The sequence below is a fragment of the Gymnoscopelus microlampas genome (assembly GCF_963454915.1).
Source record: "Gymnoscopelus microlampas genome assembly, chromosome: 3".
Classification (NCBI taxonomy): domain Eukaryota; kingdom Metazoa; phylum Chordata; class Actinopteri; order Myctophiformes; family Myctophidae; genus Gymnoscopelus; species Gymnoscopelus microlampas.
The window spans coordinates 41,037,019-41,052,654 of record NC_139940.1 but is presented as its reverse complement, the minus strand read 5'-3'; the positions used below and the strand labels follow the sequence as shown (position 1 = coordinate 41,052,654).

At 42.3% G+C, this 15,636-nt stretch overlaps 1 protein-coding gene across 1 annotated transcript in view; it reads right to left on the bottom strand.

The window, feature by feature from the left end:
- The window catches only part of me1 (malic enzyme 1, NADP(+)-dependent, cytosolic), a 110,604-nt gene extending 95,902 nt beyond the window's left edge, over positions 1-14,702 (bottom strand). Inside the window, exon 1 of the mRNA XM_084052863.1 lies at positions 14,305-14,702. Within this exon, the coding sequence (XP_083908989.1) occupies positions 14,305-14,436 (132 nt within the window). The 5' untranslated portion in view covers positions 14,437-14,702. The remainder of the gene's footprint in view (positions 1-14,304) is intronic.
- Positions 14,703-15,636: the final 934 nt, after the last annotated feature.

Here is a 15,636-nt window from a genome sequence, read left to right as displayed (position 1 = left end):
CTGAGTTTACACTTATTGTTGACAGACCCTCGGGCCCTCCTTGGCTCAATAGATATTTTTCAATAGGGAATGTATAGCATATAGTTTACTTTGACACATACTGCAGACAACGTTCAATACAGAGTTCAGCTAAAGGTTCTATTGAACTACTGTAGCCTGTATTCTTCTGCACACATTTCTGCACAATATGTATGAGGTGGTCTGGGCATGCTAAAAATTAGGTATTTTTTAGCTAATTTGTATTGCCTAATTCCCAAATTTCCATTTAATAAAAGTGTCTTATTAGAATCAACCTGGGGAGTGGGGTGCATCAGTTAATCAAACTGATCTATTTAATCCATTATACAAAATTATAGATTTTAATCAAATCATTGATTTACAAAAAGAGCAAAAATAGCAGATCTACAAGCTCACAACGCATGAGGTATATGACACAGTGTGAGTTTGAAGATAGGCTATTTTTCTTCTCTTTTTTTTTGCACGACACCGTTGTACGACAAAGAAAATAATGGCTTGTTGCAGCTCTACTGGGGAGAGCAACAATTTGTGCCTGTTGAGCATGAATCCTGTGGACACCCTCATCTGTTTCCTGCTAACATGGCAGTGCAAAGGTTCAGGAGGATTGCCCTCAAAACAAAGCACTTTAAATCCATCCCTTCCTCTCAGGAGGAAGGGAAACAGCACACATCAGCTCCCCTCCCATCCATCTCTCCTCGGGATCTTACAGCCTGACTAGGCTTTTCCCAATGAATGCCTCCAAACAAATGTGCCGTGGCAGGGCCTCGATGTGCACTCTCATACCACAACAAATTTGGTCATTAGGGGGATGAGAGTCGCATAGCAGTAAACTCTGCTCAGAGGGACGGGTCCATTAATCAGGCTGATAGGTGCCGTTTTCTTTATCAGTATGTAAACATGTATAATAGAGTATGATCATTTAGGAGAGATCACGGTCACACGGCCTGGATGCATTCCTACTTTGTCAAACAATAATTGGAGTAGTGATACAGACCAGTGTGCTGGAAGGATATTATCCAGTTTTGCTAAATTTCTGAAAGAAAAGACTGGAATGCAAGGGTAATAGACAGTGCATTAGGGCTCCAGCATTCCAACATTCTAACGTGATTCAAGTGAAAAACTCAAACAAGGCACAGAAAATAGGACATTTATCACTTTTCATCAGCAAGGCAACACTGTCATTCTTGGTGTTATTGTCTTAATATGACTTGTATCTGATGAATGATTATTACCTACTGCTTTCTGGTTAACTGGACTGGACAGCGTCAGTGGTGGAAAAAGTACTCAATTTTTTTACTTAAGTAAAAGTATCAATACTGCAATGTAGAAAAAGTCTGGAATTCCAAATTTACTTGAGTAAAAGTAAAAAAGTATTTTTGGTATCAAAGTGTTTTCAAATGGCTGAAAATAAAAGTACTAATTATGAAGAATTTCCCATTTCACAAGTTTTCAAATGTATAAAATGAATACAAATCTTTTGAAAATAGCAGATCTTCAAGCTCACATTGCGCCACATCGCGACGCATTGTGAGCTTGTAGATCGGCTATTTTCAAATGGCCGAAAGGGCTGAAGTGGTCGAAAAATGTCCGAAAGGGCTGAAGTGGTTAATGTATGTATGTTTTGTAATAAATAATAATCAAAATATACAAAGTAATTTGTCATTTTGGTCATTTGTCTCAAGCGTTTACCTCAAACGTGTACCTCTAGTAAATTGACTTAATTACTTTCCACCACTGGACAAAATGCTACCTGCACGAAAGTGACCAGCGTTGGTTAAAGTCTGCAGAGCAGAGAGACGGGGGGGGGGGGGGGGGGCACAAGGACTTGTTGGCGGTGGCCTGAGCAATATAAACATCGCCGTAGATACTTTTCCAGATGGCATACACAACAGCTGCATCACTGGTCCAAGTTCACCATTAGAGACAAAACAACAAGCTAGGTCTGTTATTTACCTCTCAATCCAGTGAGTCATCTCATCCATCCCACCCCCCCCTCCACCACATCCACCCCGCATATCAGCTGCAGCCCTGTTGAACTGTATAACTCTCTCTGACCCAAAAGGAGCATCTTGAATTCCTCTTCCTGAGCAAATATGCTTGCATAGAGCACTTTAAATCAAAAGGTGTCAACTTGTGAATGTATAGACACGCTTGTTGGCTAAACAACCTTGAAAACCGAGCCGCTGTTGATTTAAGGGGGGGTACGGAGGAAGGCTGAGGACGGGCGGAGGTAGCGGAGATGTAGGATTTTTTTTCAAGCACAGTCGGACCCCTTGAGACAGCCTTTTCATGCTCTATGTTCCAGGTCCCTCAGGAGCCAGAGCATTGCCGGGCAAACGTCCAGGCCTCTAAACAAATCAGCAACTCTGTGAAGCTTTGGGTTCCGTTCACATTACTTTAGGCCAGGGGGCTCTTCGATACCCTTTAGCGGCAGAGTTTCTGTCTGTTTGATGGCCACAGCAGCGTTTATGCACACACACACACACACACACACACACACACACACACACACACACACACAGCAATGCCACCCAAAATTAAAATCTGTCTGCGCAGCTGTCCTACAGGTGGTAGTCACTCACACACTGTCAATGAAGCCCATGTCTGTACCGCATTATAAACATACTTATAATGCATTATAATCTAATTATAGCACTGTATACTTATAGTCATAAACACTCATAAATATTCATAATGATTTATAACAATAACACATTATAAAGCATTTTATAATACTTATGCTACGTATACGGTCAAGTATCATAATACTTCCCAATTGCTGGACACTCATGGACATTTTTTGTATTGGTCATAGTTTCAGCAGTTATAGAGACCTTTCAATATTGTTCCATCAAATTTAATCAAATTGAATTGAATCAGATAATGTAGGACATAGGCTGGGGGGCCAGTTCTGTGGCCTGGCAAGCAATTACATTAAGTGAGCAGATCTTTCTAAAAGCAAAGTTTCTTTACAAAATGTTTATAGACAACTATGAACACAGACAGACAGACAGAGCACAGTGGAATACCTACAAACAGACATATGAAGTGACCAACCACAGGCCTCCTTAGACCAACCATAGACCAACCACAGACCAAATACAGATCAAGCCAATCAGAGGTTTCCCATGGCTTTTTCTTTGGTAAAACATGGACATGCTGACTTGTAAAATCCCTCCTTCGTAAGATAGAGGCTCTGACCACTTGAGAGTAGTGACCAAATTCATAACGGTGGAGAGTCCACTAGCAGACATGTCTGCTTCTGGATATACAGTATATTCTATATAATATTAGGAGAGAGAGGGAAAAAAGAAAGCAAAGTAAATACATTTCCTCCCTGCCTAAATGAGATATTTCCCTATAGATTCCTCTAGTTTAAACGCCTCTACTATGGGAATTCACTGTAAATACTAAAGGAAATCTCAAATGAATCTCTTTGCCATCTCACAGCTAAAGCTAATCCAATTTGTGACTGTCTCAAAATAACTGTCTAATGCACTGTACTCAGTGCCCAGAGGGCAAAAAAAGAAACAAGACAAGGAGTCTAAAAGCCCTGTTATCATGCCCTGGTTCATTTTGTTTTGGCCCAAAGGGGTGGATAGATGGACAGAGACAGACAGACAGACAGACAGACAGACAGACAGACAGACAGACACTTGACCCATAAACTGCTCCCCAAGTGCTGAACTAATAGTGCTCACAGCTCCTAATCGTTTGGACGGGTAAATGCAGAACACACATTTCACGTACAGTCTCTGCAAAATATACAGTGAAAAAAAAACCCCCAAAGGAGTGGGGACCAAATTAAAGGATAGTTCACCCCCCAAAAAAGACAATTCTATTGATTAGTCACCCCATGGAGACTTGAATTCATGGATATTTTTAGTTTTTTGTCGCATTCCTAAGCCAATAATCAAACTATTGGCTTAGGAATGCAACAAAAACTAAAAAATATCCATGAATTAAAGTCTCCATGGGGTGATCAATCGATAGAAAAAAAGTCATTTTGGGGGTGAACAATCCCTTTAACATTATCTTTAGACTATGACTAAAAACAAGGCCATCATCATCGCGTCCAGTCAGAACTGGGGGCATCGCTTATGTCATGAGATCAGGAGTGCCTTTGTGCAGTCTCTGAAAATCTCATGGGGCAAGAAAGTGCAGGTTTGTGTGGTGATATATTGCAATTGACACGGCTACAATGGCATTGTAGAAGAAGAAAACGGAACCTACCCACTGACCTCTGTGACTTCTTCAGTTTGGGATCGACCACAGAGGCATCAATGGCTACTATATGACTTGAACATGTTAAGCCACTGAAAAGAGGACCAGTGAAATGTGTATCTCTGTTGTCCCTGTTGGCTTTTATGATGACAGTAATCTCTGCTGTCCAGAAGGCCACCTAGAAAGCAGCCAGGTCTCTGAATGAATCTTTCACAAGAGAGAAAAGGGGGCAAAGAAAGGAGGATTTCTTGGCAGAGCGAACACCTTCTCTGTTACAATGAGATACTCACCAATAAAGCTGTAGCTCACGCTCAGGCATAAATAACAGAAAGAATCCCTATAGGTCACGGCAGTTCAGTCCGCAGATGCTTTATTTTACGTTACGTGGTGATGATGCTGGTGCTAAGATGATGTCCTGATGTCTGACACTAGAAGTTGATTTGTTCTTCTACCACAGTTCCCTAGAAAGAGAAGCTTGTCTATTGACTGGACTGAGTTATGGTGGTCATTGGAGCAAAGTTATGTGTGAACTGTGACAAACACGAAAAGGCAACGGATCCAGTGAACCCGTTTGTCAGGATGTGTCTACAAATGGATGTCAATATATGAAACAATATTGTAAGCCCTCTGGCCTGGGGTGCATAGCTGAGTGGTTAGAGGCTGTCTTGAATCGAAAGGTCACCCAGTCTATGTGTCGAAGCATCCCTGAGACACTTAACCCCTAACTGCTCCATATTAATGGCAGCCACTGCTCCTAATAGTTAGGATGGGTAATGCATGCAGAGGACACATTCTATGCATACAGCAAATGTACTGTAGCAAAATACCCCAACAACAAAACCTTTTAGCCAGACCTATTGGCCGTCTGTCAGTACAAGTGCATGTTGCTTACTGATATTTTCCTTGACTGACTGACTGACTGACTGACTGACTGACTGACTGACAGACACACACAAACACCCACACATTCAACAGCACAAAAGATACTTGTTGTTTGTCATGTCTTATGTTTGATTACTATGTTTAACTTGTTACTTGTTCATTATTTTAGGTGAGAACCTTATATATCACCTGCACTTATTTCTGAGTCTTTTAATAATGTTACCGTTGTGCTGTTTTTATTGTGCGAATAAATAAAACAAAACAAAACAAAGACTGACTGACTCCATTGTTGAAACACGCATGCTTGACTGAGTTAACTATTCCCTACACATGTACCATGCACCAGAGATGCAGAGACTGACTGAATGATTAAGTTACAGCATTGGTCAGCATACTGTAGGCCTAACAACAAACCAACCAATCGTAGAGCAACTGTAGTCTATTACCGGTTGGCCTAACATTGAACAATCGCAGAATCTCTATTTAACCTATACAATCCAACAAAAACAGTTTCTGATAAAAACAATTGTGACAAATAGGCCATGCAGTTGCTCAATCTACAACGGCTAGTTTAAAAGTTTGTTAACAATTTTCGGGAGTTTCCATAGAGGAAACAGCTGCTACGTGGTTGCTGCCCTGTTACATCCAGCAATCTGATTGGCCACCACCCACACTACACTGGCCGAGTGTCAGAGCTTCCTGTATCTGTCGTTTCAAATTAAAAGCTCTCCAGCGTACACTGGCATGTATGCGGGTCATGCTTATCTAGGCTTGCATAGTCCTGTTTACTTAACTCTATCATTATGCAGAATAATGCAGACTGAAATGAAATGAAATGAAAATGAAATATTGCCATTTTCGTTGTGAAAACAAACCACATCATCCCTGTCATCCCTTGTTGAATCACCATGGGGACATTTCTGCCAAAAGATTGAGACAGCCCCTCCCCCCTTCAAATATAACACACAAAAGCTGCATTGATGAATGAAAGAAGTGGCGAGAAAGACAAAATGGAGGAGGGGCTGAGCAAGGTGAGGTGTTTGAGACGTGCTTGATAGGAAGGCGATGAGGTCTCTCTCTCTCTCTCTCTCTCTCTCTCTTTTTCTCTATCTCTCTCTCAGCCTGCCTCAGTCTAATGGCTTCCCCATTGTCCTGACTTGAATAAAGCCCGTCTTCCAAAAAGCGCACAAAAACCTGAGGACTTTGGCCAGTTTGGACAGGTCTGCCACTGAATAAACACAGGATCAGAACTGGTGTGTGTGTGTGTGTGTGTGTGTGTGTGTGTGTGTGTGTGTGTGTGTGTGTGTGTGTGTTGGCAGGTGTTACTGGGGGTGAGTTATTGGAGAGCAGCGAGGGTGCACTTTCTCTGTCTAGATGCTCTGATCCGTCAGTGGAATGTCTGGCCACCAGTGATGCATGCAGACGTGTCGCCACACCTGGAGGCCCACGGCCACACCTGGGGCCACAAGGCCATCACACACACACACACACACACACACACACACACACACACACACACATGCACATAGGTAGAGAGCCACGGCCCACCTAGTGAGAAGGATTGACAAGTACACCTGACCCACAGAAAGTCTGAACAGAACAAGGTTTGTCGCTGCTCCATTAAACAGAGGGCTGTAATCTTGCTGTGGACAATCATCTAGTTGAACTTCATTTAACCACTGTCATTCACCTCTGAACAAACTATAACACATCTGTCTTTGTTAGAGCCAGACCACTATACCGGTTTGGCCAATATATTGGTAATTATTTGACTTTTTGTATGTATAGCTGCAATTATGCAGCTGGTGTGTTGCGGTTTTCAAAACAGTTTTCCCCAAACTATTTGCAACGCTAAGATCAGCTATTTTAGAATTTTTAAAAACTTTAATCAAATCAATAAACTGATTAGAATTGATTTAGTACTTTTGTCCAAATATCGGTAATCACCGCAATAGTCCAATATTTTGTGAGTCCTAGACTCTAGGACCCTCCAGAATCGGGATTGGCATCGGACCCAAAAATGTTGGCATTGGGCGGGCTCTAGCCTTTGTTCCATGAGCCCTTAACTACTCAGACAGACTGTGGGGCGAAACTGCTGTAGTGTGATAGAATTTGGCATGGCCATTATTTCATTGTAAACCATTACATGCAGGTAATTAATCACCATTTAACTCTGCCTGGAAGCCTGAGCTTGTAACATCCATACACAAACAAAGCATTGCCAAAAAACCTTGCCAACACACAGAACTGGCAGAACAAAACCTTTGCAGAGAAGGAACTTTATCCCCATGTCTAGCTGACACTGTGACTCAGTGGAAATAAAAGTTTCATCACACTTTAACATTAAGAGATCAGCCCATTCCACGAGGGCAGAAGTCAGGGCAAGATCCTCAGACTATTTTAGTCCACTGGCACCTTTTTCCAATTATGAAGTGTATCTTGTCCAAAATACGTGCTACACATAAAGGAGTGATCTATACACTCGTGTCCAATAACCATCAAAACAAAACAAAACCAACTAGGATTCAGAGAGCCGCAGAGAAGTTCATCCAGACATCTTTCCATTACTGAATCGGAAGCTACTGTAGATGTTTGTGTTACCATTTGTTTGTTTATTGCTAAATGTATCTCTATTTAAGCCTCAGCTTGAGGAAAATGCAAGCTTGGTGAAAAAAAAGGAAAAGATTTAAACTACTGGTGGTGAAGCAGCCAAACCTGATGACTTCCAGTTGTTATAGAGGGTTATCATAAGCCCGACTCCATTAAAGGGCTTGGGCAGTTGGCATACCAACACGTCTTCGTCAGCCAATCAGATACAGCGTTGTTCAACTCCTGCCAAGAACAAAGATTCTTAATGGAGCTCTTTCATCTGACGGCCCATCTTGCAATGTCATGTGTGGAGCCTGTGGTTGCAAATGGAGCATCCAATTGCAACCCTGTCTGAGCCTGGATTGTCAAGCAGCATTCTGTTAGTCTCAAATGTTGCATAAAGCTAGTTATTTAAAAAAACCACAATAAACGTTACCATTTAATCCGGGGTATCAATCTAAAATTGTCTAGGGCTTCACTGCTAAGAGCATGGAGATGACTGATTGAACCAGTCCACACTTGGAGGCCTAGACTGCAATTATTGAGCCTGACAAACAAAACATTGTGGATCTGCAGTACTGTTCGTCGCTCTGTTGGTCTCTTGCAAAAGGATGTTGATGACATCTAAATTGCAGTGCAAACAAGCAACCTGCACCTGCCTGATAAGAGCCGCGTATGGAACAAGATCACAGAATCCACAGGAGGGCAGAGTGGCCGCGGTTCCCATTCTCCTTCTCCTTAACACTTCAAACTGACTGCACTTGTCCCCACACACACAAACAGCAGCACATAAGCCCGGTGAATGGGCATCTGTTGGTCACCTACATACCGAGGGCTCAACTCTGTGTTCATGGAGAAAACAGCACTGCTGATAGGGCGCTAAGAGTTTTAAGGGAAGGTGGTTGTGGTTGTTTTTCTCCAGCTGGAACCAGCGTCAGAGAGACGTAGTGAGGGCCGGGATTCACACAGACGGCTCATTAATGCGTGATCAAGCGGAGAGACAGAGGCCGTCTTGTGAAGCGTGGCCAGCTCTCTCTTCCTCTCCACAGAGACCCCTTTCTCCACATCAACCCCCCCACTTCATCTCTTTATTACATGGTGCACACACACACACACACAGTCCAAACACACCTATAATATCCTGTTCCACATCTGTTAAAAAAAAAAGGAGGGAGTGTTGAGCGAAGATGTAAGATTGCTAGTGAGTGTATGTATACGTATGCACATGCATATGTTGCACTTGAATGTGTGCGTGTGCGTATGTGTGTGCGCGCGTGCGCATTGCCTGTAAGGAGATTAAAAAACGAAATTGACTCCTGTCAATGTGAGGACAGGCTGCTTTCAGCACCGTGTCCCTCAGCATCAATTAGCAGGTTGTGCTGTGACTGGCCCCTGTTTGGGGCTGAAGTGGGCCAGGTGAGGGATGTAAACACACGGGGCACGCTGAACTCAGAAGGAGGGCAACAATGTGCCCCTGGTGGAACCACAGAAGCCTGCCTGTGCCTGGCAGCAGAACATGCTTTCGGAGTCATTTCCTACCTTCTCCTCTAATTTCCTCGCCTTGGTTCATGTGCGAGGTTGACAGTGGATAGTTCACCTTGCTGCATAAGAAGCCTTTTTTCGCCTTCTATTGCTCTAACCTGTTCATTTGAGGGCGGCCTCTGTCTGAAGGTCCATTTCAGCCCCGACTGATGAGGGTATCAGGTTGATCATTCACAACCAATTCCAGAGCCAAGATGACCTCAGTGATGTGGGGTGCCTCACTGCAGTGCTCTATTTGCAAATATTTGTGGTTTGCCACTCTTCTCCTCAACATATACTGCAAAGTAAGGTCATTTTAGAATAACAGACAATTGTGGCCTCTGGATCAACTTTGGCATATGTGCACAAATAAAATAAATAAAATCTTCTGAATTTGTTGAGTTGAAAATAAATTGAAAGAAAATTGAATCTTTTTTTTAAGGACAAAGGAAAAACGTTTTATTTTAACCAAATAACTGGAAAGTGGAAATGTAAACTAATTACAAGCTTTCTCAGTTTTGTTTCTACAGATAAATGTAGGCCAGGACCCTCAGTTTTTAAAAGCAGATGCTTGCTGCTAAAGGTTTCTTAACATGGTTTCTGCGCACACTTAATTAGTCTCATTAAGCTTCAGTCTCCAAAACAAAGCAATAACACACGTTCTTTGCCTGTGGCTCATTAGGAAGTAACATGAAAAGTAGAGAGAAAAACCTCATCATAAAACATAAAAGAACTGTGGCTCTCATAACATTCACTATTCACACTGCTCACAAACAAAACGCATGAAAAAAGAAGGGAGAGTAGCGAGCGAGAGAAAAGAAAGAGAGGGTGAGACGACAGCATGATAACATTTCCCAACCATTGCACAATGTCAAATTCAAACATGTACTGAGGGTCCCAGATTTGATTGCCTGGTTGAAGGTCCAGTTACTAATTGGATTTTACCAGGGTAGACAAAACAATGTGTAGTGTAGTAAGTGGTAGACCAATCATGCTTCAACATGAATTTGGGTCAAGTAATCTAAGAAATGCATTGAATGGCCCTCTTGTACAGAGGCACCATTCAGGACCCCGGGGTGTAAATTGAGATATAAACAAACAATTTACAGGGCCAGGTTTAAGAGCCAAAAGGCATAGTAGAGCCTACAAATTGACCCCTATCACACACAGTCAACCTCTCAGCCAGAGGAGGAGGGGAGTCAAAAGGGAACTGTCTCAAAACAGGATTAGAAACAATTAAATGAGTTCATGCAAATTGGTCCATATGACTGACTGGATTTGAATCCAGCATCTACAAAGCTATCATATCTCTATCTATCCTCTCTCATATTCTCTTTTCTAAACTACAAAAAACAAGTTCTGCAGGATAAAAGGCCTGACCTACAAAAAACACAATAGCAGCAAACATGAGAATGTAGAGAAGGATCGAAAGCAGTCCAGCAACTCTACAACAAAAATGTGGTATCATATCACCGGCCTCTGATTGAATTACAACATCCACACTGTGTGTGTGTGTGTGTGTGTGTGTGTGTGTGTGTGTGTGTGTGTGTGTGTGTGTGTGTGTGTGTGTGTGTGTGTGTGTGTGTGTGTGTGTGTGTGTGTAACTGTGCATGCACAGCTGGTGTGCTCCCCTGGATGAAGTCATTAACCTTATGAACATGTAGGGCTCTGTGGAAACAGTAGGGTCCTGAACTCCAGGATGTTTGAACTACAGTACCAACTGACTTATCAGCTGAAGCGGGTTAGCTGATTAGCAGACACATTTACTGTGGTAAACGGTACCTCCCTCTCTCTCCCTCTGTCTCTCTTTCTTTCCTCCCCGATACGATCAAGGCAGATGGCCGCCCACCCTAGAGTCTGGGTCTGCCTGACATTTCTTACAGTTAAGGGGGAGTTTTTCGTTGCCACTGTCGCAAAATTGCTTGCTCAGGGTGGGACTGTCGGGTCTCTGCTCTACACGTAAAGTGTCTTGAGACAACCTGTTGTGATTTGACACTTTAATAAAATGTAATTAAATAGAATGCATGACATGCTAAACCAGGGGTTTTCAACTGATTGTGAACCAGGGACCACCACCCTGACTAAGAATCAAACTGGGGACCACTGTTGCGTTGAGTGGGGATTAGTTAAAGGTGGGTTGGGGTGGCCCTTGAAGATTGCTTGAAAAATGCTAGTGGTCCAGAGCTCAAAAAAGGTTGAGAACTAACCACTGATCTACTCCTCTTACTTTATCCAACCTTTCATATTAAACTCATGTTAACTGATACTATACTGATTTGTAACATTTATGAGTGAGCAAACACATTTCAAAATAATGATGACACTTTCTCTTCTTGAGATTCTAACTCCCTGTTCTGTGGAGTTTCTTGACCTCAGACTTCCCAGTAACTGACTTCATTGACTCGTCATCTTAGGTCAACAGGTCATTTAGTGCACTGCTTCTCAAGTAGTGGTCCACATGGAATGATTACAGGAGGTCCATGTCTGTCTTTTCTTCGCTATAGTGGAGGTCAGGGACAGAGTCTCATGTCAATTCTTGGCTCCAACCTTGCCCTGTACATATTACTGTTATAAAAAATACTAATATTATTCAGGTATGCCAGTGTGGCAATACCACTCTCACAGAGATAGCCTACATCGTTACAAAAGTTACATTTCGTTTAGTTTTTACTGTCTGAAAACTCGTCCAGAACTCCACAAGGAATTTAAACACAAGCCTCCTCCACTGACCACTGATAATAGTTGTAATTCCACTGTACTCATATCACACAAATACGAAATTATTAAGTTTCTCCAAAATAAAACCAAATAAAATGACGAACAGAAACAAAATCTTCACTTTATACATTACTGAATGGATGACCAGGGACCACATGAAATACCTTCATGGACCACCAGTGGTCCACAGACCACCAGTTGAAAACCTCTGTGCTAAACCATCAAATCAGCCAATGACAATATCTTTGTCCCCATGTATGGCTGGCTGGCTGGCCGGCTGGATGGATGGACGGACGGACGGACGGATGGGGTGATCATTTGTTAATATATTAACATTACTGTCAAGTGTCGATATAGATCTACCCGTGAACAAAAAGGTAATGTGCTTCTAAGATTTGCCTTGCAAATAAAAGGTGTGTTGTTGGCGGCTTGCCTCCCCTTTGTTAGTAGCCTGCACACAGCCATTCTTTGTAGAGAATTCTCTATCTATCAAATCATCTGGCTACTGCGAGAGTACAGTGTATACATGTTCCCCACCAGGAAGTTATTATGTCAGATAATTAAGTCAGGAAAGTTTAAATTCAGGATGTAACACAAATAGGCCAAGTTTTGATGTAATCACAAAATTCAGCCTGTCACAGAAGTTAGCTGAGTTAAAACAGACAATGTGCTGGTACAGGGGAAATAAAATTAGTCGATAAATGTTGTTTTGGTGGTGTTAAATACTTTAACACATTGACTGCCTAGATCGAATTAATTCGATATTAGCTTATCATCACTTGCCTGCCAAGATAGAATTAATTCGATATTAGCAAAAAAATAATTTTTCAAAAAAAATTCAAATTTCTTTCTTTTTTTTTTTTTTTTGACCCAAAGACCAAGGAGATATGAATTTTCGAAGATCTTTACTCTCATCCACTTCCTTGTTAACTTAAAACTTTAAAATTTTGTATCTCGGCTCCTGAGTACTTTTTTTTTCCCATTGAAAAATCTCTGGCATGAATAACAATAGGCAGTGAAAATAATTCCGGCAGTCAATGTAGTACATCCTCTATTCGGCCTGAGGTAGGAATCGGTAACAGCCCCGTAGGTAGTGAATATGACAAGCTATACAGTACACGATAAGGCAGATTATCAAATTATATCACCTCCTGCCATCTTTCTTTCAATTTTTAAACCCTAAAGGCAATCATGAAAGAGTCATTTGACCCAGTTGTGACATGTTCCAGAGTCAGAGAAAACTATGTCCTATCATCATCTGAAAGGACTTTTGTACACCGATATATTATTATAACTCTGTTACACAAAGGCAAACTTGACACATACATGGCTGACCTGTGCAGCTGTCGTTTATTGGCCAGTCAGCACCATGGACAGTGATCATGTCACAGCAGCAGCCTAGACCTGAACCAGAGAGACCTGTAGGGCCCCATTCCATTTACTAAAACAAGGAGAATACACTGGAAAGGCAAATAGACAGACAGCATCAGCCTCACACGTGTTTGCCAGTGACAGGTTTGCTCAGCTGAAAGGGAGGGGGAAAAATATCTAACGTCTAAAAATTTGCTGTGCATGCCACTGAAATAGTATGGCGTTGAAATAGCAACGACTGAGCAAACCAGCCTTTCCTTTATGCTACATCAGTGGTTCTCAAACTTTTTCATCTCAAGCACCCCCACATTGATATGTATTTCTCCACGGACCCCCATCTGAGAAGATTTTGTCAGGGACCACCAGAAAAGATGTATGTAGAAAAACTCCCAGGTACCCCCCCCCCCCCCACCCCCCACCCCTGGGGGTCCCCGGACCCCACTTTGAGAACCCATGCACTACATTAAGAAGTTACACTCTGCTTTACTCTCTGCTGACTCAGGAAAACCGGCATGAGGAAGGAAGGAAACTGTCTCAACGTTTTTGATTGTGAAAGAAAGTGTGAATAACAAGCCTTATAATTCCTTGGACACCCGGAAAAGGGGAAATTAAAGCAGGCTAAGCGTTTTAATGCAAGCAGGAAATACCCATTTTACGCAATGTTTGTTAACTAATACTTTAAGCTTGTTTCTGTTTGCGATCTGTCAAAATAAGCTGAATCACTGTGTGGTTGTTTGGAATGAATGGGGGCGTGCTGCTTGCCTTGCTCCCCAGTGAAGCTACAGTTGTACAGTACATACTGTACAGTAGAGCACATGGAACAACTTCAAGAAAATACTCTCTCTGGTTGGCTTAAAGCACGTTTAGGTCCCTTTAAATCTAAATATAGCCAACTCTAAAGCTGCTGGACCCTGCTGACTACCAGTGTGATAATAACCCTCAGAAGTTGTCGCGTTTAGAAAGATGTCTCGTTTTGTTTACCTTGTTCAGGTGGGGGTTGCGGGTCACGTCATAGCCCCTCTTCTTGGTGTAGACGAAGGTCTTGCTCTGGTCCTCGGACTTATGCATCTCCGTCTCCACGGATTCCCGTCTGACTGTGCCGTGCTGTGCCATGTTTGTTGCGTTGCGTCCCCTCTTGTAAATAGAGCGACTGTTTATGAACTCAACAAGTGGATGATGCGCCGCTCGCTCGCTTGTTCGTTGAGCCTGTTTTGTTGGCAGAGTGTACAGTGACCGCCCGCGGCTGCTACCAGACAACAGATCGAACGCACTCTGTCTCTGTCCTGAGAGACTGGAGAGCGATTGTACAAGAGGAGCGCACTGGTCCGATGTCTCCTGACCACAGAGTTCGCTCCTGACCCGGAACACGAGACGCGCGTGATGAAAGATAGTGGACGCTTTCGTTATTGTGACATTAGCCCTGAAACGTCACTGTCATATATAATGACAGTCATGGATGAACTTCAACCTGGTGTTTGCACGTGCTCCATTTACGGTCCGTACATCTACATAAACGTTCAGATTTCAAATATAAAGTGCTTACCCCCCTGGCCACAGATGTTACAATTATGTACGGGTCTTCGGAAGCACCTGTATCTTCCGTATATTGTTCAATAAAAAGCATTTTAATCCGATTGTTGACCATTTTCTTCGTATTTCCTCCAAATGCTTTCAACTACGCGATCCTATTGGTTAGAATATGTATTGCATCTAATACATTATACCTCTTTGAGAAAATGGCCACCAATCGGATTAAAATGCTTTTTATTGAACAATACGGAAGATACGGGTACTTCTGAGGGCCCGAACTGAATTGTAAGATTTGTGGCCATGGGGTAAGCACTTTATATTTAAAATCTGAGCGTTTATGTGGATGTATGGTCCATAAATGGAGGAAGTGCAAACACCAGGTTGAAGTTCATCCATGATGGTCGTGATAGACGACCGTCATCTGACCCTATTGAATTGTGTCATTAGTGAAATTGCTTTTATTGCGTGAAGTTCATCACTTTAGCCTCAATGAGTTATTTTACATTCATTGTGTAATAATGAGCTTGCCCCAGAGGGATATAGTTAGTTTACGAGCCAACACAAATAGATAGGCCTCGTTTAGAAATGATAATAATAAAAAAGGAGATTATACAACTGCTTTTATGACACACGTCTGCAAGTTAGTTCTTACACTGAACTTTTTATGGCACATCTTTAGCACACTGTGACTGTGTCAGAGTGGAGGAGGATATTTGTTTAAAGGGTATGAAAACCAGGTCAAATCTGAGCCTTCACAGTTTATGCAATATTGGGCAACTGGGA